This window comes from Canis aureus, chromosome 2 (assembly GCF_053574225.1).
Source record: "Canis aureus isolate CA01 chromosome 2, VMU_Caureus_v.1.0, whole genome shotgun sequence".
In the NCBI taxonomy this organism is placed as follows: domain Eukaryota; kingdom Metazoa; phylum Chordata; class Mammalia; order Carnivora; family Canidae; genus Canis; species Canis aureus.
The window spans coordinates 73,685,377-73,709,298 of NC_135612.1; the positions used below are offsets into that span (position 1 = coordinate 73,685,377).

Here is a 23,922-nt window from a genome sequence, read left to right on the forward strand (position 1 = left end):
GAATGAACTTCAGTATATTCTACATATGTAGAATAAAACTGAGCTGGGTGGCTCAGCAGTTGAGCGTGCCTTTGGCTCTTCCCGGGATCAAGTCCCACATCAGGCTTCCTGCATAGAGCCTACTTCTCTCTCTCTGTGTGTCTCCCATGAAGAATAAATAAAATCTTTCAATAAATAAATAAATAAATGAACAGAAAAAATAAAAAGAAGGAACTACTACAGAAAGATTGAAGAAAAATGAAGCAAAGTGTATTATCACTGCTGAAAAGCAATAGTATCAGACAACCAACTTTTGAACTAGTTCACATAAAACATGGGCAGCCCCGGTGGCCCAGCGGTTTAGCACCGCCTTCAGCCTAGAGCGTGATCCTGGAGATCCGGGATCGAGTTCCATGTCGGGCTCCCTGCATGGAGCTTGCTTCTCCCTCTGCCTGTGTCTCTGCCTCTCTTTCTCTCTCATTCTGTGCCTCTTATGAATAAATTAGAAAATCAATAATCTTAAAAAATAATAATAAAAATAAAGTACCAACCGTCACTTGAGAGAGAAGGCTACATATACTAGCCCTGCATTTGTAATCACTAGAAAAATATGTAATTCCAAAAAGGCTAAAAATAAGTCATAGAGTACTAGGCCTTCCCTAAAACCTATGAAAGGTTTATGCACTTTCAGCAGCAGCTCCAAAAAAAAGTACATGCCTATCAAAAATTTTTTGGCTTACGGTAAATGTCACTAAGCCTACTAATTCCAGGCACTATATAGAAAAAAAGATGAGTAAGTATCCTCAAGGAGCTCAAGGATATATAGCAGGAACAGAAAGACATATGTACAATTACCAATAATACAGTAACTAACTAAATCCTCAGAAAATGACACTGGAGAACAGGGGTAAATTGTGTTTTCACAAAAGGTTTATCAGAAGTGGCATTTTAGGATAAGTATATTTCAAAAGGCAAAGGAGGAGGTATGGGCTTGTTCCAGGCAGAGCAACTAAACAGTGAGTAATTTAGTGTAGCTGAAGATATGAGAGAGTGAAGTATGCATAGGCATGCAACTGTGTTGAGACTTGACAGGAAGTAGGTCAAGAAAAGTAGGCTAGAACAAAAGTATAAAAGTTTTGACTTTATGCAACAGGCAGTAGAGACCCTAAAGGAAAATGATCATATTTTAAAAATTAAATCCTGTGGCACAGAGGCACCCAGGTGGCTGAGTCAGTTGGGTGTCTGCCTTTGGCTCAGGTCATGATCCCAGAGTCCCTCGATGGAGCTCCACGTTGGGCTCCCTACTCAGCGAGGAGTCTGTTTCTTCCTCTCCCTCTGCTCCTGCTCTCTCAAAAAAATTAAATATTTTTAGGTAAGCAAGTAAGCAAGTAAATAAATAAATAAAATGAATGAATAAATCCATCCATCCATCCATCCATCCATCCTGTGGCATGGCACCAAGAGGGCTGAAGAGAAATTGCAGAGAAATACATGTAAATAAAACTGTTTTACTATAGTCTATCTGAGATATGAAAACCTGACCTAGAGTGATTAATAACACAGGATGAAGGAAAACCAGCAGCATCAGAGCAACCCCAAGAGGAAACCTCTGAGAAATGAAGAGAATGGTATACAAAATGGATTGCTGAGAAGTTACTCTGCATTTGACATATCAGAAGATACTGGTAATGCCTGAAGAAATAGTTTGCATTTGATATGGTAGAGACAGAAGCCTGAGTATAGAGGTTAAGGAATACAACCTACAATTGTTCCTAAAACCAAATATGAGGTATCTTTATGATAATCAAAGTAAAGATTTCTTAACGAAATACAAAAAGCATACCATACAAGAAAAAATAGAAAAATGTGACTTACTTCTTTCTAGGTCAACTCTACCCCCAACGTAGGGTTTGAACTCACAACTCCAAGATAGAGTCACACGTTCTACCAACTGAGCCCACCAGGTGCCCCTCTAAAAATGTGACTACTTAAAATTAAACTTCAGTTATATAAAGAATATGCCAAAGTTAAGCCAAATAAAATAGTCACTAGAGAACAAATAACATATAATAGAGTAGTTCATAAAGACAAAAGTAGAACAATGAATGCCATAGGCAGGGCAACAAAGAAGTAACAAGCTAGGATTTTATAGATACAGAGTTTCAATTTTACAAGATGAAATAAATTCTGGAGATGGACAGTAGTAATGGTACAATAATGTACACTGAAACTGTACACTTCAAAATATACAAGATAGTAAATTTTACATGTGTAACATACCACATTAAAAAAAAAAGCATAAAAGTTAAAAAATCAAGCCACATAATGGAAGTAGACAAAATTACACAAACACATAAAGAATTCCTGCCCATCAATAAGAAAAATACAAACCATCCAAATTTTTTTAAATGGATAAGAAATGAAAACACTAAATTTACAAAAGAAAGTCTAATGGCCAAAACACAAAAATATGCTTAATATCTCTACTGGCAATGGAAATTAAAATAAGCTACAATTTCACATCCATCAGACCGACAAGAATGTTATCTTAAAAATGTCAGGTCACTAGAACTCTTATACACTGCTAGAAGAGCATAAATTGATACAATCACGGGTAGAATGAAGTAATATTCAGTAACGCAGAAGATGCAAATACGCTCAGATCCTACAATCCTATTTCCTAGGAAACTCCTAAGTATAATAATGTTCAATGCTTTTTTTTTTTTTTTCAACACAACTAAAAGTTGAAACTACATGCTGTCCACAGAGAATAAACAACAACAAATCTGATGTGAGGGACTCAGCTGATTAAGCATCTGCCTTCAGCTCAGATCATGATCTCAGGGTACGGGGATCGAGCCCTCCATAGGTCTCCCTGCTCAGCTGCAAGTCTGCTTCTCCCTCTCCCATTGTGCTCTCTTTTGCTCTCACTCTTTCAAGTAAATAAATAAAACCCTAAAAAAAAAAAAAAAATGATGTGAAATACTACAATAATTTAAAGAACTAGGGACGCCTGGGTGGCTCAGTGGTTGAGCATCTGCCTTTGGCTCAGGGCATGATGCCCTTGCAGGGAGCCTGCTTCTCTCTCTGCCTATGTCTCTGCCTCTCTCTCTCATGAATAAATAAAATCTAAAAAAAAAAAAAAAATTTAAAGAACTAAAACAATATGCATTGTCATAGAGAAATTCTCAAAAGAATAACACTAAGAAGAAAAATTGCAGAAGATGCAGAATACTATAATCATCTATGAAAAAAATGTTAAACTTTTAAAAACACTAAAAAGTGTTTTCACACTCAAAAATACTATGGTTTCAATAGTAAAAACAAACGTATGAATGGGAAGAACAAAGGCATCTTCAGCACAGTGGTTACTTCTAAAAAAGAGAACGGAAGGGCAGCCGGGTGGCTCAGTGGTTTAGCGCCGCCTTCAGCCCAGGACGCAATCCTGGAGTCCCGGGATCGAGTCCCACGTCGGCCTCCCGGCATGAAGCCTGCTTCTCCCTCTGCCTGTGTCTCTGCCTCTCCCTCTCTCTCTCTCTCTCTCTCTCTCTATGTCTATCATAAAAAAGAAAAAAAGATTTTATTTATTTATTCATAAGAGACACAGAAAGAGAGAGAGAGGCAGAGACACAGGCAGAGGGAGAAGCAGGCTTCATGCCGGGAGGCCGACGTGAGACTTGATCCCGGGACTCCAGGATTGCGTCCTGGGCTGAAGGCGGCGCTAAACCACTGAGCCACCCAGGGATCCCCAATAAATAAAATCTTAAAAAAAAAAAAAAAAAAAAACCGGAAAAGGGAAAAGGTTACAAAGTTAGCTTCATCTGTACGTTTTGTTTTATTCCTTGGGGGAGAGGCAAGTTAACCTAATATGAGAGAGTTAAGATCTGTTAAATCTATACCATGAACATAAAGGTATTCACACCAATGTTTTCTGAACTTTAAATGTAAATTATGGGATCCCTGGGTGGCGCAGCGGTTTAGCGCCTGCCTTTGGCCCAGGGCGCGATCCTGGAGACCCGGGATCGAATCCCACATCGGGCTCTCGGTGCATGGAGCCTGCTTCTCCCTCTGCCTATGTCTCTGCCTCTCTCTCTCTCTCTCTCTCTCTCTGTGACTATCATAAATAAATAAAAATAAATGTTTAAAAAATAAAAAAAATAAAAAAAATAAAAAAAAAATAAATGTAAATTATTCCATAATTGTTTAAAAATCTTCAAAAATAATGGGCAGGTAGCAAGCAGCAGACATGTTTGTATGCTATTCTTTCCACGATAATCAGTAAATATTTGGGAGACTTGGTTTCCAATCCCTGTTCCACCAACAAGTTCCTTGAGACTGAAAAAGTTAAGTAATTTCTTCGGAGCTGCAATTTTCTAATCTGTAAAACAAGAATAACATCAATCTCATAAAGCTGCCATACATATAAAACATCAGATAGTAGGCATTCAACTGTAGGTATTATTTTAAATCTGCAATAAAAGCAAAGAACTAGGGGAGAAAAAAGGACAAGGGGTTTTGTTTTTTGTTTTTAAAGATTTTATTTATGTATTCATGAAAGACACAGAGAGAGGGAAAAGCAGAGACACAGGCGGAGGGAGAAGCAGGCTCCATACAGGGAGCCTGACATGGGACTTGATCCTAGGTCTCCAGGATCCCGCTACCCTGGGCTGAAGGCGGCGCTAAACCGCTGAGCCACCAGGGCTGCCCAGGACAAGGGTTTTGAATGAAATTTCTCTCCTTTGCAAAATTACAAAAGAGAACACCATGGATGTCAGACAGATGTGACTGCCACTTTTTATCTTTCAAGACCAATTTTAAAACAGGAATTTTAGGGTCACCTGAATGGCTCATTAGTTAAGCATCTGCCTTCAGCTCTATTCTGAGATGGAGCCCTGCCTCAGGCTCCCTATTCACCCACCCCAATAATCCCCACCCCAGCTCAGGCTCTCACACTCTCTCAGATAAATAAATATTTTTAAAAATAAAATAGGAATTTTACCACGGGATTCAAGATTACATAGACCACAGGATTAGAATCTAGATTTCTTAGTCCAGAGCCACATGAAGAAATCCCAAATAATCCCATAAAGCTGTATTATTTGAAAGGCTTCCAAATAATGTACTTTTTTTTCGCTTAAAAAGGTCACATTTAGGGGATCCCTGGGTGGCTCAGCGGTTTAGCGCCTGCCTTCGGCCCAGGGCGTGATCCTGGAGACCAGGGATGGAGTCCCACATCAGGCTTCCTGCTTGGAGCCTGCCTCTCTCTCGAATACATAAAATCTTAAAAAAAAAAAAGGTCACATTTTTTTAAAAAGTCACATTTTAACACAAACTCTTCCTCAATTTATAACTGGCCCCTAAAGAAAGATTAATTAACCCCTTGAGAATAAGGCCCACATATATTCTTTTGTATTCCTCTTGGCCACAGTTGTTTGCACACAGATGACAAAGAAACACTATCAGAAGTACTGAACCCCCTTCATTTTAAATCTTTTCTTCAGGCAAATTCACATAGAGCTATCACTACACCACTGTAGGAAACCTTTATGATCCAAGAACAATAAGCAGAATATGAACATACAGCTAATTTTGACATCTTAACAGCTATCCATTCACATAGCCCTGGAATTGCTCTGAGCACTGTAAAGACTCTCTTATCTTCCTATATTCCTACAGATAAGAAAACTAAGATACAGTCAGTCCTGCAGGTATTAAGTAGAAAAGCCAGGACTCAAAGAAAATCTAATTCCAAAGCCCACGCTCTTAATCACTAAGCTAAATTTACTGTATCATGCTTAAGGAGTGAAATATCTCTGCCTCCTGCCAGATTTAAGTTCTCACACCAAGAGAGGGAAAAAAAGGTATACTTAAACACAATAGCCAATTTTTTTTAAAGATTTTATTTATTTATTCATAGAGATGCAGAGAGAGAGAGAGAGAGAGGCAGAGACACAGGCAGAGGGAGAAGCAGGCTCCATGCAGAGAGCCTGACGTGGGACTTGATCCAGGGTCTCCAGATCACGCCCAGAGCTGCAGGCGGCGCTAAACCGCTGCACCACCGGGGCTGCCCCCAAAAGCCAATTTTAAAAATTTTGAAGCAGGCTCCCGGTAGGGAGCCCAATGTGGGACTCGATCCCAGGACTCTGGGATCATGCGCTGAACCAAAAGCAGATGCTCAACTGCTGAGCCACCCAGTCACCCCTATGATAGTCAATATTAAACGTCACTCCTTCTTGGAAGTTTTATTAGCATTCAGCACTTACAGTATTATGGGGGGGAGAGAGAAGTCCCATAAAGCAACCATATATAATGGTTAGAATGGACCAGTATGCCAAAAGCCTGGGTTCATTAACCAGATCTGTATCACTGAATAACAATCAATGTCTTCGGGCCTCAGTTTCCTAATCTTTTAGGTATGGGATTTGGCCTAGATCTAAGGTCTCTTTCAACTTGAATACTTAATGCATTTTAACACATTTTCTAAGATACGACTAACACATTTTTTGAACAAAGATTTTTTTGTTTTGTTTTTTAAAGATTTTATTTATTCATGAGAGACACAGAGAGAGAGGCAGAGACACAGGCAGATGGAGAAGCAGGCTCCACGCAGGGAGCCCGACATGGGACTCGATCCCGGGTCTCCAAGGATCATACCCTGGGCCGAAGGCGGTGCTAAAATGCTGAGCCACCCAGGCTGCCCCTTGTTTTTTTTTTTTAAAGCAGGCTCAATGCCCAGTGTGGAGCCCAATGGCAGGGCACAAACTCACAACTCTGAGTTGGAGAACTGAGCCAAGATCAAGAGTCAGAAGCTTAACTAACTGAACCACCCAGGCGTCACCTGAACAAAGAATTTGAAGGGCATCTTTTGAAGACCTTTAGAATTAAAACAATTGGGCAGCCCTGGTGGCGCAGTGGTTTAGCGCCACCTGCAGCCCGGGGTGTGATCCTGGAGACAGGGGATTGAGTCCCACGTGGGGCTCCCTGCATGGAGCCTGCTTCTCTGCTTCTCTCTCTCTGTGTGTCTCTATGAATAAATAAGTAAAAAATCTTTTAAAAAATAAAAATATCTAGAATTAAAACAATCATATAGTATATACTTGTGTCTATTCTTTTACTCAAACATATCCTAAGCTAATCTGTACTATTAGAAATCAAGAAAATGCCTGGAAAGGGATGGCTGAGGGTTCCTGTGGTGCTGGTAATACTGTTGCACACCTGATCTGTGAGCTGGTCACACTTTATTGTTACCTTTTACTTTGACGTGAAAAAGATGTTTTTTCCTAAAGACAGTAGTGCAGATACTTAGGTGCTAATTCCACAACTATGTGTATATCAGAACTGTGCATATAACCTTTCTAAATATGTAAAAGTTTCTTGCCTAATTTTGTCAATAATCTCTGTTCCCTAGTTTCAATTCAGGTGCCGACAGAAAAAAATCATTTACTTATAAATAAATTCCAGTACTCCTGAAATTCCTTTGGCACTGTCTTCTGAAATTTTAGGTTGGTCTTAACCCTCCTTTGGAACAGGACTCAAAAATCTCCCTCCAATATTAAAGACCTGAAACTAATATAACCCTGTATGTTAACTAACTGAATTAAAATAAAAACTAAAAAAAAAAAAAAAAAAAAAAAAAAAAAAAAAACCCTCCTCCATACACATACCCTCAAAACTCCCATAACATTTACCCTTTGCATCTAACATTTTTATCTATATCCAACGAAGTAAGTCTTCTTGGGATGTGGTCCCAATAACTGCTCAATAACTATTGATAACCTTATTTACTGGAAGGTAAATCTATACCTGATAGATAGAGATCAGTCTTTTTATAACAGTAAAATGAAACAAAAAATGTACCCCAAACAGTATTACTTGGACAGGCACCATTTTTTAATCCAATCAAAAGCTTTCCTCACTCAACCCACACCCAGAACCCCGTAAAGTAGACTATTTAAATGTTACACGGAGCTGTAACTTACATAACTATAAAAACTGCTTTTTGACTGAAAAAATTGTTCACATTCTAGTTACATTCATTCTGAGCGGGGAATTTCACCTTTTCCTTTAAGTCAAAAAGGAAAAAGTTTAAAAGAAAAAATAATCATTAATTTACAAAGGGAAAAATATAAAATCTTAAAAACAAAACACCACTCAAAACTAGTAGCAGCCATACTACAAACTTTTTTGTACCTTTACTGTCCATTCAACTTTTAGATAAAATATACTACATATCTTACACAGATAACTGCTTGAGATGTTCTTCTAAAGAGTTCTGTCTACAGCAGTGGTTCTCAACATTAGGCAAAGTCTGGAGACATTTTTAGTTGATACAACTGGCAGGGAAAGAGGGCAAAGAGGTAGGGAAGAGCATTGGCGGTGCTACTGGCAACTAGTGACAGAAGCTAGAGATACTACTAAACATCCTACAAGGCAAGGGAGAGCCACTCACAGCAAAGAATTCATTATCTGCCTAAAATGTCAATAGAGCTAAGGACAGAAACTATGGTCGACAAAATCAACAGACTTACTTCTAAAGACTCGCCAATTAGTTTTTTGGATCAAATTAGATGAAATATATTAAATTTAAAATGACACTAAAAGGGACATCTAGGTGGCTCAGTGGTTGAGCATCTGCCTTTGGCTCAGGTTGTGATCTCGGAGTCCTGCATCAGGTACCGCAGGGAGCCTGCTTCTCCCCCTGCCTAGGTCTCTGCCCCTGTATCTCTCATGAATAAATAAAATCTTAAAAAAATAAAAAAAATTAAATATAATAATGACACTAAATACAAAATCCACTGAAACAGAAAAAAACTTCACAATAGCAGTTTTCATGAAATCAACTTGTAATGCCATAAATTACATATGGGAATTTCACGAATCAACTTGTAATTGCCATATCCCCTATTATTTTTAAAATATTTTATTTATTTATTCATGAGAGACACAGAGAGAGAGAGGCAGAGACACAGGCAGAGGGAGAAGTGGGCTCCATGCAGGGAGCCTGATGTGGGACTTGATCCTGGGTCTCCAGGATCAGGCCCTGGGCTGAAGGCGGTGCTAAACCACCAGGGCTGAGCCACCTGGGCTGCCTAAATATACTCTATTAGAATCATAGCAAATGTTAGCAAAGTACAGCTACAATATGAAAAAACTACAGATAACACATAACAACAACAACAAAAACCCCAAGAGTCTGAGCATTGACTTGGGACATATTATTTTATTGAGTTTCAAATTTAAAAGTATTTTGCAGGGGTGTCTAGGTGGCTTAGTCGGTTAAGCATCTGATTCTTGATTTGGGCTCAGATCATGACCTCGAGGTCATCAGGGCTCTGAGGTCCAGGGGAGTATGCTTAAGATTCTCTCTCTCTCTCCTTCTGCCCCATACCCCCCCACCCCGCCCCCTGCCCCTGCTGGCTTGTAAGCATGCGTGCTCTCTTTCTCTCTGAAGTAAACAACAACAAAAAATATGTTTTAAAGTACTTTGCATACTGACATGCAAATAAATATTTAAGTTACTTAACAGGTAATACTTCTTTTAATGTTTAAACTATTAAATTAGGTTGTGTTTATATCCTTTAATCAGTAATACAAACCAGTCTCAGTTATTTTTAAATAATTAAAGCATGCCTATCCTTGGAAAGTAATGACACTGTGTACAATATAAACACAAGCACACCTAGATCTAAGTCCCAAAGCTACATGCTTGCAGACAAGTAATTTAACTTCTTTGAATCTCAATTTCCTCATCGAAGAAACAGGAAATCTAATTCAAAGAACTGTTCCTGAAAATTAGCAAGAATGCATAAACAAATGTTATTAAGAGTCAATCTACAAATGGTGCTTAGTTGTTAACAACAATAATACAACCTGAATATAAATTATGGTTTTATTATATCCTCACAATCAACATTTCACTTAGTAATTCGACTCATAAAATAACTATAAAATGTAGTTTACAAAAAAATGTAGTTTAATCAATTTTCCATTCCTGGCAATTTGAAATATTAAAATTCACACAGATTTAAAATTAGTATCTGAAACATAGAGGATGGATTTCCAAACAGTCTCAAGGAAAAAAGACCTAGATGCCTTTATTATTTTAAGTAAATAATATATATGCATGACTCCAAACTCAAAAGGGATCCTTTAATGCCCATTACCCCAGACCACCCAATTCCCTCATACAGAAGTAATCAATTTTCCAATTTCTCACGGAGAAAAATACACATATTTCCCCCCTTATTCCAATACAAATGGTAGCCTCCTCCACACTATTCTGCACCTAGCTTTTCACATTTGATTTATCTTCAAGCCTAGATTTTAATTAACACACTCCAAGAGTGACTACTTATAACCTCTTATGGTTAGAACTCAGCAAACATCAGCTATCTTTAGAAAACAAAAGACAAAAAAAAAAAAAAAAAAATTCCTTAAACCAATCTTAGTAAACAAGACCATATGAAACAAACTTTGGGAAACCTAGAGATTTATGTAGATGATATGATGAAATACTTAATTACTTGACCAGACACTCAAAATACTACATTTCCACACTTAAAAAGGAAAACACGTGGACTCTACTACAAGTCATTCAATGAGCTGAAAATAATCAACACAATCCACTTATAAAACTGGACCTACTAAAATATCGATGAAAATAAAGCTATTTATTGGTTATAATCCAAGATTAAATTATCTGACCCTTTCCTAAATGTACTCTGCAATTTATTTTCTAGAAGAAATTTCCTTCCAGGTTTATAAAGGTACTCTTCTTAAAACAATTTATTAGCATTTCCTATTCTCTTTCTCTGAAATACCATAATGCTTACTTGAAGCAAGACTTCAACATCCCTTACAGAGCAGTATTGTTTTAACAATATGCATACTAGAGTTGATACAAGATTTCTTTTAAGCTTTAATTGAAGTACTAAAAATATAGTGAAAGTCACCTCATACGAAGCAAAGAGACCATATGAATTATGAGAGCAGTAACTTACCATTTTTAATAGAAAATAAAGCACTAGAAAGAAGTCATATTAAGTCTCAGGCTTGTACAACTTTATTAACAGAAGAAATGTTTTAGGCTGTTGGCAACAGTATTAGCTGAATATTTCATAGGATTATATATATGTCAACTATCCTGGAACATATTTTCTTGCGAATAAAAAGTTAGAATCATTGTTTCACTGTATATCAGTACAGACATTTATGATCCTATTTCTGCATTGTACCACAAAAATACAAAGTCATCCTTCCATTCAGAGTTTTGGCTCTTGAACAAATACAGAGGTCAGAGTTCATACACATGCTCTGTAAAACAGATCATTTCTTATAGACTACTACATTAGTAAATCGCTAGTATTTGTTATTTTAAGTTAATCTTAAAGAATTATATTCTCCATGTCTAATTGGAGAAATGATTACTGTAGAATCAGTGACATAAATAAAGCTCAAGTATTGCCACTTATGTCAATTACTCATTAGAATGCTGAATTTCACAAATCATTGAGATTATCAACGCTCCAACATAAAAGAAAAATACAAATAGTAATGATACATCCAATAATGGTATGTGACATCTTGAAAATAATAACTATTTCAGTATTACTTTTTCATCTCTCTCTTTGTTAAATCCAAGGAGGAAAAACTTGGCATTCTTGTTGTTGTGGGTATAAAAAATTGTACTGATCCTTGTACAGTTTTGAGTCAAATCACTAGAATATTCTGAATATACTATATAAGTAAATATGGCAAACAGCAGAGTATTTAAATTCTGCAGGACTCAAGAGCAGCTTGAGACAAAAAAAAAGTGTTTCCAATAATTTCAATTATGATACAAACCTACTCAATAAGGAGGTATAATAATATATTAATCCGGGGGAAATCCCATGTTTTTAATAGGCTGGTTTTTCAAAAGTAAGAATCAAGTTAACTATGAGAGACATCATAATGAAGTTTCATGGCATAACACAACAGTCACAGAGGCATTGTCTTAGGAGAGACTCTGACCTGTAACTTGTAAACAATATTTTGAAATAAGCTACTCTTTACCCTCCATTATTTTTTCCTATCGAAAAATATCTAAATGCCTTTAATACACCAAACAACATGCCTTCGACCCAATCAAAAAGCTTTAGATGTCAACAGAAAAGAGGCCTAGGAATTGGGGGTGGGGTAAAGGAAGGGTTGTGGGGGGGGGGGGAAGTCGGGAAAAATGAGATAATGATCTATTTTGGAATTAATTCCCTACCTCAGGTGAAAATTCCCTCATTCCCCACTCCAATAGAATAGTATCCCATTACGTCTCCTCTTCTCTCCCAACACCGAACTAAGGAGGGAGTAACTCTGAAACGTCCTTCTTTCATCAGTACCTAAGGTCTTTTTACCGCTCCTTCCCAAAAGAAAAGGACAGTGGAGGCCAAAGAGGCTGTAGCGTATAAAACCCTCAAAAGTGCGGGCCTCGGAGCGGCGCGGCTCTCGGGATCCAGTTACCACCTTTCCCCTTCCCCCAACCCACTTCCCGGGTTTTCTCAGGCCCGGCCTGCTCCCTCCCCACCCTACATCCACACTTCCAGCTGTTGCCACGGCCTCGGGCTCTCTCTAGAGCTCACACCCCTCCAGGAGGCGCCCCCTTCTCCATCTGCCCCCCAAACCGTGCTCCTCTCCAGACCGCCCGCCCGCGAGACTGTCCATCCCAGGGCCCGGGGAGGGGAGGGGAGGGCGACGGAAGCAGGGGGGAGACTGCTGCTTCCCCACAGGCAGAAAGGGCGGCCGCAAAGAGGGCCACCCAGGGGTTACCGGGGGGCCGGGGTCGCCGCTGGGAGCACCCTCCCGCCCAGGGCTGGGGTGGGGGCATGTCTGGGAGTTCATTTCTGACCTCCTCGCTCTTCAGCACCTCCTTGAACTCCCGCTTGATTCGCTGCACCGCGATGTTGGCCATGTCTCCGCCCGCAGCTGATTCGTACCCGCCTCCTCCGCCACCGCTACGACCACCGCCACCGCCGCCACCTCTTCCACCAGCGCCTCCTCCCTCGGCGACTCACACCCGAGCACACGAACGCTGCCACTGCCACCCGGCCGCCGCGCTCTCCTCAGTGTGGAATCACCTCCGCGCCCGGCCACCAAAATGGCGCCGGCTCCGCGCATGCGCAAGACGCTGACCCGGCCGGGCGGCGCAGCCGCTCCCGTTGTAGCCCCATACGCCTCAAACGCGAGCCCGCGCCGCGCTGCGCCGCGCGTCTCTGCCGGAGCTGCGGCCGCGTGGCTCCGCCCAGCCGGCGTCTGAGGCCAGGAGGGTGCGGCTTCCGCGCTGGCCGGCCCTGCGCGGGCCTCCCGGGTCCTCTCGGGTGCCTCCGCCCCTCTCCAAATCGCTGTGGTGCGGCCGAGGCTTCCCACCCGCGGCCTCTGACGGAGGGCTGGGCGCGAGCTAGCGGGTTCTCGCGGCCCCGGTCGGCTGCGAGCGCCGTCCTGACCCAGCCAGACCCAGGACCCCCGGGCTTGCTGCGCCTGACTGGGTCGAGGGCACGAAAACACCATTCCAGAACTCATCCGGCCCATTTTCTGTCGGTGTAGGCCCAGAAAAATCCCACGGCGGTCCGTTTTTGTTCTGAAGCCATTAAAGTGCCACTACTAACGCGATTGTTCCAGATACTCCACGTCGCTGAATTCAAAGTGGTCATTGTTGGGTCGCATCAGGTGTATTTGAAACAGGTAACTCCATGTAGATGCCTGAGGTAGATTTCGAAGTCAGATGTTGATCTTTGAGCTACTTAGATCATCAGTACCGAGGTGTAAGAGTTTTTAACCTTGCGGGCACCCTGGGTGGCTCAGCAGTTGAGCGGCTGCCTTTGGGCCTTTGGTTCGGGTCATGATCCCGGGGTCCTGGGATCGAGTCCCACATCGGGCTCCCTGCATGGAGCCTGCTTCTCCCTCTGCCTGTGTCTCTGACTCTCTCTCTCTCTCTCTGTGACTATCATAAATAAATAAATTTTTTTTAAAAATTAAAAAAAAGAGAACAGGGTTTCTTAACCTTGACACTAGCGACATTTTTTTTTTAAGTTTTTAACATTGAATCTACATCAGAATCCCTCAAGAGTTTGTTTAAAAAAACGAAACAAAACAAAAACAGGTTGCTAGACCCCATCCCTAGAGTGTGGGGTGGACCTAATAATTTGCTTCTCTAACAAGTTCTCAAATGCTGCTGCTCTTGCTGCCGGTTCAGGGACCACACTACCAGCACCACTAAACTAAAACATGTGAAAATAGTTTGTATGTTAAAGTGGAAAATGGAGAAATAAAATAAATAAATACATATTTTTTTAAATGGAGAAATAGATGCTTCTTGTGGAGGAATGGTAGCTTTACTTCTGTAAACCTAAGGGCCTATGACTGTCTCGCACTAGTAGGCACTCAATAAATATTGAGTGAACAAATGAAGATAAGAGTAAAATGTTTTAAGTATATAGTAAGTTTGAAAGGCAAATTGAAAATGGTTGCTAGGGTTTCAGGAAGTGATATGGTTTTGGTGCTGAGCGGTACTTTACATAGAACATTCTGGAATAAAGTAATAAAGTTTATTTAGAAGTTTTTATTTCATGAGCTGCTTTCTCCTCATCAGTTAGTAAAGTATCCTCCGAGAAAAATATCACAAATACACGGTCTTAGCAAGAATTACTAAAATTGTGGCACCAAAGTGATTCACAGGCAGTGAATCATTCAAGTGGAGGCACATGGAAAAAAAGTTCTTGAACTTCTGCCATCGGAACCAAGAGGAAATTTTTGATTCCAGCTCTACTCCATGCTAGCTATCTTGGCCAACCTTGGTTTCCTCATCTGTAATATAAGGAAGCTGGACTAGATGTTCTCTTTCAGGTTTTAAGAGGTCAGAATTCTAAAGCATCATTTGGAAATACCTCCCTAGTGGACTAATATAAATTATAAAAAACCCTTCCATCAGAGCCCCCTAGTGGTCCGCAGAGGTTATACATGTGGGTCACGGTACAATGAATTATTGGTGTAATGTAAATCATTGCAATGCTATGTGTATTTGTGTCAATATATTAAAAATAATTATTTGGGGGGCACCTGGGTGGCTCAGCGGTTGAGCATCTGCCTTTGGGTCAGGTTGTAATCTCAGGGTCCTGGGATAGAGTACTGCATCAGTGCTCCCGGCAGGGAGCCTGCTTCTCCCTCTGCCTATGTCTCTGCCTCTCTGTGTCTCTCATGATAAATAAATAAAACCTTGAAAAAATAAACAAATAAATAAAAATAATTATTTTGAAGTGTTTTGAGTACTTTACATTTATCAACTTCATTCAGTCCCCAATCTTAATTTTGGAACTTCAAGGAGATGTGCAACATTCAAATCACAGGGGGACAACTTGGGAGAGTATGGTCATTTCTTTGATAGAGAGGGATTTGGGTTTGTTTGTTTGTTTGTTTGTTTGTTTTCTTGAGAGACAGAAAGAGGGAAAGGGGCAGATGGAAAGGGAGAGACAGAATCTTAAGCAGGCTCCCTGCTTAGCATGGAGCCAGACATAGGGCTCCATCTCAAAACCTTGAGATAATGATCTGAGCCAAAATAGAGATCCAACGCTTAAACGACTAAGCCACCAAGGCGCCCCATGTCGTTTTTAAATACACATAATCATTGGCTCTGAAATTCTACTTCTAGGAAGTCATTCTACAATCCTTCCAGAGAATGAGACAACTATATATTAGCTGATATGAGACAATCCCCAAAGTACATTTTAAGGGCAAAAAAAAGCAATATGCTAAATTCAACATGGTATCTTGGATTAGATCCTAGAACTGAAAGGACCTAACTAGTAACTAGTAAAATCTAAATAAATCCTGTAATTTAGTTAATAGTATTGTGTCAATATTAATTTCTTAGTTTTGATGTGGTACTATGGTTATATAAGATGTTAACATTAGGAGAAGTGAACAGTGTACAAGAATCTCTGAAACTTTTCTATAAATCTACAATTACTCCAAAAGAAAAAGTTTACTTTTAAAAAACCACTATGCAGTCCATATTGTGTATAGGATACCACCATATGTGTGAGGGAAGAAAGGAATATGCTTGTGTTTATAATGCTTGCGAATCCTCAAAATATCACTAGAAAATTGCATAAGAAACTGACAGTAGTGGGTATCTCTGAGAAAGCAATTTAAATGCCTTGGAGAAAAAAAAAATGCCTTGGAGAAGGCAAAGTGGGAGAATTTTCACCATGTACCCTCTTGTATATTTTACCTATTTAAAACTAAATTTTTAAAAATGAGTTTCCAGGAATGTAGATTCTAGGTTCTCCACTATAATGATATAGTTCCAGTTGATTACTTCATTAAAATTAACTAAACAAGTATGTATTGAGTGTCTACTATGAGCCAGGCATGATGTAGGCCCTAGAGATAAATCAGTGAACAAGAAACAGAAAACCTTTGGAATTGCAGGATTTACATTCTATCAGGGATAGGGAGAATTCATTTCAAAAGTATAGCCCACAGAAATACAAGGGTCCCTGATAATGTTTTCAAGGGTCGGTCTGCAATAACGTTTTAACTATTATCATAATACAACTAAGACATTATTTGACTTTTACTGTGTTGACATTTGCACTGATGACATAAAAGCAATAGTGGACAAAAACAATTACTGTACTAGTAATAATTTGATTAATGCCACCCACTCACTATTAAAAAATATCAGTTTTGGGGCTTTTGGGTGGCTCAGTCAGTTAAATGTTTGGTTTCAGTTCAGGTCATGATCTCATAGTTGGTGAGATGGAGCCCTGCATCTGTTTCTGTGCTTCTGTGCTCAGTGGGGAGTCTTTTGAGATTCTCTCCCTCTGCACCAGCGCCCCCGCCCCCTCGCCCCACCAAATAAGTAAATCTTTATTTATTTATTTATTTTTGAGTAAATCTTTAAATAGAAAAAAGGTACCAGTTTCCAGTGCACCTGGCTGGCTCAGGTGTTAGACCATGCACCTTGATCTCAGGGTTGTGAGTTCAAGCCCTGCATTGGGTATAGAGTTTACTTTAAAAAAAAAAATACCAGTTTCACTTTTTTCTTTTTAATAAGAATTGCTTGTTTGTTTGTTTGTTTGAAAAAGCACAAGGGGTGGGCCGAGGGAGAGAGAGAAGCAGGCTTCTCACTAAGCTGGGAGTCTGATCTGGAGATCATGATCTGAGCCAAACCAACTGAACCACCCAGGCACCCCTCACTTTTTCTTTTTTTTTAAGATTTTAAGTAATTGCTTACACCCGTGATGGAGCTCAAACTTAACAATTGCAAGATCAAGAATTGCATACTCTACTTACTGAGCCAACAAGGTGCCACTCTTTCTTTTTTCTTTTTTACCAGTTTCACTTTAGAATATGTTTGACGAAGCAGTAGAAATTGATTTAATCAAACTTCAGCTTTTGAATACATGCCTTTTTAATATTCTGTGTGATTCATGGGAAGGATCAAGAAAGCACTTCTATTGCATACCGAAGCACACGATAAAGCACTTGCCAAACTGGTTGAGTTGGGAGCTAAATTAGCCACTATTTCCATGGAACACCATTTTTACTTAAAATAATTATTGAAGCAAACTATGTTTATCAAGGGTTGGGTATTTGGCAGACATTTTATCATAAATGAACAAGGTAAGCCTGTCACTTCAAGGAAAACAGCTGGCAGAATTTGTTGCCAATGATAAAATTCAAACTTTCGACTGAAAATTAGAGTTTTAGAAAATATTTGTCACTGTGACTTGACAACTTCCCAATATGCTTAAAGATGTTTCTGATTAAATTGGTGGTGATATTAACAAATGTGGTTGCTTGATAATGTACAATGAAATATATTAATATTTTAAAAATCTGCAGAAGTCAGTGAACAAATATTTTCCAAATGACCAATACATGATGTTACAAAACCATGCATAGGTATAACATACATTCAAGGTTTGAGAGAGACCAATGCATTTTAATGTAACAGAGTACAAAAAATTCACTGGGTACATTTCAGATTCCACATTGCAACTAACCTTTGAGGAATGACCCCCTTGTTTGGAGTTAGTGTAGTACTAAAGAATAATATCCACAATTATTTGGAAAAATTATTAAAATATTTCTTTCCTTTCCAACTGAATTTGTATGAGATTGGATTTTCTTTATACACTTCAACCAAAACAATATATGCACATACTGAATGCAAAAGTATATATGAAAATCCAGCTGTGTTCTATTAAACCAGGCATTAGAAAGAGATTATATCTTGGGAAATATAATTATTTTTCACTAAAGATATATTATTTATGTAAGTATGTAATAGGTTTATTATAGTTTTTTGTTTATTATAGTAACTGTATTATTAAAGGGGGGAGGGGCAGAGGAAGAGAGGGAATCCCAAGCAGACTCTGTACCAAGCATGACCCTGAGATCATGACCCAAGTGGAAATCAAGAGTCAGCTGCCCAACTGATTGAGCCACGCAGGCACCCCTATTATAGTTATTTTAAAATAAATATTTCAATAATTTGTTTTAATTTCTACCACAATGCTTAACCATGTAAACTAGTGCTCTTTGGAATCCTCAGTATTTCCAAAGAGTATAAATGAGTCTTACATACATTTGAGTATATACTGTACTGCTTAGACACAAGGGTTAGATATAAAAAGTCACACACTCTCAGAGTATAATTTACAAAAACATATATGTGAACGTTTGTCAACTTGGTTTTATTTTTTTTTTTTTTAAGGTTTTATTTATTTATTCATGAGAGACACAGAGACAGAGACACAGGCAGAGGGAGAAACAGGCTCCATGCACCGGGAGCCCGACGTGGGATTCGATCCCGGGTCTCCAGGATCGCGCCCTGGGCCAAAGGCAGGCGCCAAACCGCTGCGCCACCCAGGGATCCCTCAACTTGGTTTTAGACTGATGGAGAGTTAATCTGGTAACTCTTCTGTTGCCTCTAACTGAACAATGTGTTTTTATGTGTTGATTCACAGTAAAAAAAAAAAAAAAAAATGCAGCAAGGCGTAATGCTAATCCTTGGTTCATCTGACCCTGATGATAATCGCCATTGTTTGAAATGTTCAAGTCTTCCTTTTTGTAGCTCCTGCTACTGTTACTGCTCTTCAGATTCAAATTTCCTCTTCTTCCAAATGCAGAGCAATTTTTTTTCCCTACCACTCTATCCTGATCTTGTGTTTACCAGCTTTTTGAGACTTTTTTCTTTTCTTTCTCTCATCACTGCCTGTTTTACCCAAGCCTCTCATTTAACTTTCTTTTGAAACACCCAGTCCTAACTCTGAGGTCATTTTGCCTTCTTCTTCTTCTTCTTTTTTTTTTTTCACTGAATTTTGCCATTCCCATCTTGTTAGCTTCTATCTCCTACTCACCCCAGCTGTGGTGAGGAGCTCTAGCGGCAAGAATGGAAAGCAGCATTTAGATCCACAGTCTTTGCTCCAGGCCAGTGACTACCACAGTATTGATTGTAATGCACGTTATATTATTCCAGATTTGTAGAATAGAGCAGAACTCCCACCATTGTGGCTTTCAGAATACCTGCAGTATGGAGTGGAAAGCTATTTTGATAGCACAGAATATGTTTCCTTGTCTTATGTTACTGATTTGGTTCCTGTTAGGCACAGGGATTCTTTAGTTGGGAATTTTTTAAGGGAACGACTTTATAATTTCACTCCTTCCAAGGAATATCTGGCTACAACTAGGACATGGCTATAAAGCCTTCACACTTTAAGACACTGGCCGACTTTCCGGTAGACTGCCCTCTGCTGACCATCTCAGTTGTTTTTGCTGAGTTAGTTAATTAATTCCTTTCTGTCCTCTAAACCAGAGTCCTCTCTGTTAGACCCTAGAATCGCTGGGGCCCCAGTGCAAAGATGCCAATCCTTTAGAAGCTGTTCTTCAAAAGCTGCCCCCTTCCTTTGGTCATATCAAAGGCCATGAACTTCCCACTAAATAAAATCCACGACCAGCTTCTACCTACTTGACCCCTCAATCATGTGTCAATTATTTATCATCCATTTAGAATACAGAATTTCATAAATCATATAGGCCTTGTTAAGTTGGTCAGATAGTCTTCATTTGCTCCTGCAAATCCACTCTCCAACATTCTCTACTCTGTGCCCCTAGATGCTGGAAGTATCATCTGATGTCTTGACATCAATAAGACTTCATTACCTTCTGGATTCCAGCTGAGTGTGGCTAGGCTCTGGCTGGAGATGAACCAAGGATTAGCAATGCTATATTTCCCTACTAAAGGTTGCAGTTCTTGTCCAATAGCTCTCTCTTTCAGCTGTAGCTAAAGCTATTGCTATGGCTCTTTTAGGATTCTGGTAATCTTGGGGCACCTGGGTGTCTCAATGGTTGAACATCTGCCTTTGGCTCAGGTCATAATCCTGGGGTCCTTGGATTGAGTCCTGCATCAGACTCCCAGAGGGAGCCTGCTTCTCCCTCTGCTTATGTCTCTGACTCTCTCTGTGTCTCTCATGAATAAATAAATAAAATCTTTAAAAAAAAAGTATTCTGGTAACTTGCTCCCTCTACCCCTTCAAGCATGGAGGTGCCAAGTGGCCCCTGCTATTGTTAGCATTTGTCAGCTTCCTGTAACTTTTATAGTCTCTTAAACTCTTCTAATTAACCACTAGCTTCCTGCCAGGACCCTATCTGATACAACAAGGTACAACCATAATTTCTTACTTTCCTGAATATTGCTGTTATGAGGAGGGCTACACTCTGTCTCTGCTGTTCTGTAGCCTCTGCACTAGGATTAGAGGAGAATGGTGTAACAACTTTCCCCACTCGGGTGATGACCTAACTCAGAAGGACCAAGTGAGAGTGACTACAGTAGGTAGTGTCCTATAAATAATAGATAAATATCTTTCCCTTTCTTGATGCTCCCTGGGGTGGAAATTCATAGCCACTTGCAGATCTCTGTAGCTGAGCATTCAACTCTACCATCCTAGGGAATGACTCCCTTCTATGTTGAATGATCCAGCTTTAAGTCTTTCTTCCCAGAGGTTTAGGAAAGCATATGCAAACAATTCTCCCTGTGCCCTCTGAAGCTAGAAAGCAGCATGTCTTAGGCACTCTCAGGAGATCCCACAGAGGCCAAGCTTCTCTGTATAGGAGAACTGTAATGAAAAGCATAATCCAAAGTAGCAGGAGATAGACTTATATAAAGATCTCAGCAAAAGCACTGTGTTCTGATCTGATGCAAGTAGATTTTATCATCCTTTTTATGATTTCTATGTATTAACAAGGTTGTGAATTCTTACATATCTTTAACCTATTAATATAATATGTATATATATTTTCAGAGGTTTTATTCACAAGAGATACAGAGAGAGGGGCAGAGACACAACACAGGCAGAGGGAGGAAAAGCAGGCTCCATGCAGGGAGCCCAATGTGGGACTCGATCCCAGGACTCCAGGATCACGCCCTGAGGCAAAGGCAGATGCTCAACCACTGAGCCACCCAGGCGTCCCAATATAATATATTTTTAAGTTAACATTAGGAAAGACAGTTTTGTGTATTTATTTTTCATTTTTCCCTCCTCCCCAGGAAGTTAGTTTATTTTTTATTTTTTATTTTTTTAACTTTCATTTATTTATGATAGTCACAGAGAGAGAGAGAGAGGCAGAGACACAGGCAGAGGGAGAAGCAGGCTCCATGCACCGGGAGCCCGACGTGGGATTCGATCCCGGGTCTCCAGGATCGCGCCCTGGGCCAAAGGCAGGCGCCAAACCGCTGCGCCACCCAGGGATCCCAGGAGGTTAGTTTAAAAGAAAAGTTTAAATAGCATTTGATAATATATTATTCCTCAATTTTGTATATTTGATTAAGAAAGATGCATTCCCATATTTCCCATCTGAAAAGTGCAGGAAAAGTATACTACCACAATTAGAGCTTCAAAAGTATCTGGAGTAGTATGTAGTCTTTTTTTTTAAGATTTATTTATTATTTATTCATAGACAGAGAGAGAGAGAAAGAGAGAGAGGCAGAGAGAGAAGCAGGCTCCATGCCGGGAGCCTGACGTGGGACTTGATCCCGGGACTCCAGGATCGCGCCGCGGGCCAAAGGCAGGAGCTAAACCGTGGAGCCACCCAGGGATCCCCTGGAGTAGTATGTAGTCTAAGCACACTTATTGATAAAGAGAATAACTTTTTTAAAACAACAAAACCTTATTCTCTGCACTAGACAATTAGATTTTTAGATTTCTGTCCTTATATAAAACTAAGTAACAAGGATTTCTATCAGGCTCACAAGGCTTTGTTCCAATTCATCATCTCAAGGTTTTGGGTTTTTCTAAAGATTTAAAAAATATTTATTTATTCATGAGAGCATACAGAGAGAGGCAGGAATATAGGCAGAGGAAGAAGCAGACTCCCTGCTGGGAGCCTGATGCAGGACTCAATCCCAGGACCCCGGGATCATGACCCGAGCCAAAGGCAGACATTCAACCATTGAGCCACCCAGGCACCCCAATCTCAAGCTTTTTATTTTTATTTTTTTATTTTTTAAAGATTTTATTTATTTATTCATGAGAGACCGAGAGAGAGAGGCAGAGACATAAGCAGAGGGAGAAGCAGGGTCCCCACAAGGAGCCTGATGTGGGACTCGATCCCGGATTCTGGGATCAGGACCTGAGCCAAAGGCAGATGCTTAACTGAGCCATCCAGGCGTCTCTCAAGCTTTTTATTTTTTTAAAGTTGTGGTAAAATAAAATTCACCATTTTAGCCATTTTTAAGTGTGGAACTCAAGAGCATTAAGTATCTTCATATTGTGGAACCATCACCTCACCATCCATCTCTGGAACTTTTCATCATCCCAGACTGAAACTCCATACCCTTTAAATAAAAACTTCCCATTCTTCCTGCCATTCTTCCCTCCTCTACCCTCCTTGTATCCACTATTCTACTTTCTGCCGCTATGAAGTTTTCTATTCTAGGTACCTCTTATAAGTGGAGTCATACGATGTTTGTCCTTTTATGTCTGACTTATTTTTCGTATAATGTGTTCAAGTTTCATCCATGTTGTAGCATGCATCAGAATTTCCTTCCTTTTTAAGACTGAATATTAGCTCATTGTATGTGTATAGTACATTTTGTTTATCTATTTATCATCCATCTATGGGCGCTTTATTTTTCATCTTTTGCCTGCTGTGAATAATGCTGTTAGGAACATGTGTATGGAAATTATCTCTTTGAGACCCTGCTGCAATTATTCTATTCTAGAAGTAAAACTGCTGGATTACTTGGTAATCTGTATTTAATTTTTTTAAACTTTTTTTTAAGTAAAGTCTACTACCCACCAATGTGAAGCCCAAACCCATAACCTCAAAATCAAGAGTTGCATGCTCTACTGACTGAGCCAGCCAGGTACCCCATCCATATTTTATTTTTTATCTTTGTTAAAAGATGTATTTGTTTGTTTGAGAGGGATAAAGAGAGAGAGTTCAGCAAGGAGGGGCAGAGGGAGAGGGAAAGAGAGAGAATCTCCAGCAGATTCCCCACTGAGTGGGGAGCCCTATGTGGGGCTTAATCTCAAAACCATGAGATCATGACCTGAGCTGAAATCAAGAGTGGGTCACTTAACTGACTGAGCCACCCAGGTGCCCCAATACTTAATTTTTAAAGGAAATACCATGTAATTATTCACAAAGGCTGTATCATTTTACATTCCCACCAGTAGTGCACAAGGATTCCAATTTCTTCACATCCTCACAAAAACTTGTTATTTTTTGTTGTTGTTGTTGTTAATAGCCCTAAAGGCAAGTGTGAGGTGATATCTTACTGTGGTTTTTATATGCATGTCCTAATAGTTAATGATGTTAAGCATCTTTTTATGTGTTTATTGATCATTTGTATACTTTCTTTGAAGAAATATTTATTTAAGTCCTTTTCTTATTTTTGAATCAGTT

At 39.6% G+C, this 23,922-nt stretch overlaps 1 protein-coding gene and 1 long non-coding RNA gene across 8 annotated transcripts in view; one reads left to right on the top strand and one right to left on the bottom strand.

Moving 5' to 3' along the window:
* The window catches only part of UBE2K (ubiquitin conjugating enzyme E2 K), a 68,726-nt gene extending 54,883 nt beyond the window's left edge, over nucleotides 1-13,843 (bottom strand). For 2 of the 5 annotated variants that reach the window (XR_013368814.1, XR_013368812.1), the window contains exon 1: nucleotides 12,860-13,843. Coding sequence is in view for 2 of the 5 variants with exons in the window: in XM_077879162.1 (XP_077735288.1) it covers nucleotides 12,860-12,922 (63 nt within the window). In the remaining 3 variants the exon portion in view is untranslated. The remainder of the gene's footprint in view (nucleotides 1-12,859) is intronic. The other 3 variants (XM_077879169.1, XM_077879155.1, XM_077879162.1) reach the window with 2 other exon arrangements.
* Nucleotides 13,208-23,922, top strand: part of LOC144301928 (uncharacterized) — a 51,059-nt gene continuing 40,344 nt past the window's right edge. Inside the window, exon 1 of one of the 3 annotated variants that reach the window (XR_013368836.1) lies at nucleotides 13,208-13,692. This is a non-coding gene — a long non-coding RNA (uncharacterized LOC144301928). The remainder of the gene's footprint in view (nucleotides 13,693-23,922) is intronic. The other 2 variants (XR_013368837.1, XR_013368839.1) reach the window with 2 other exon arrangements.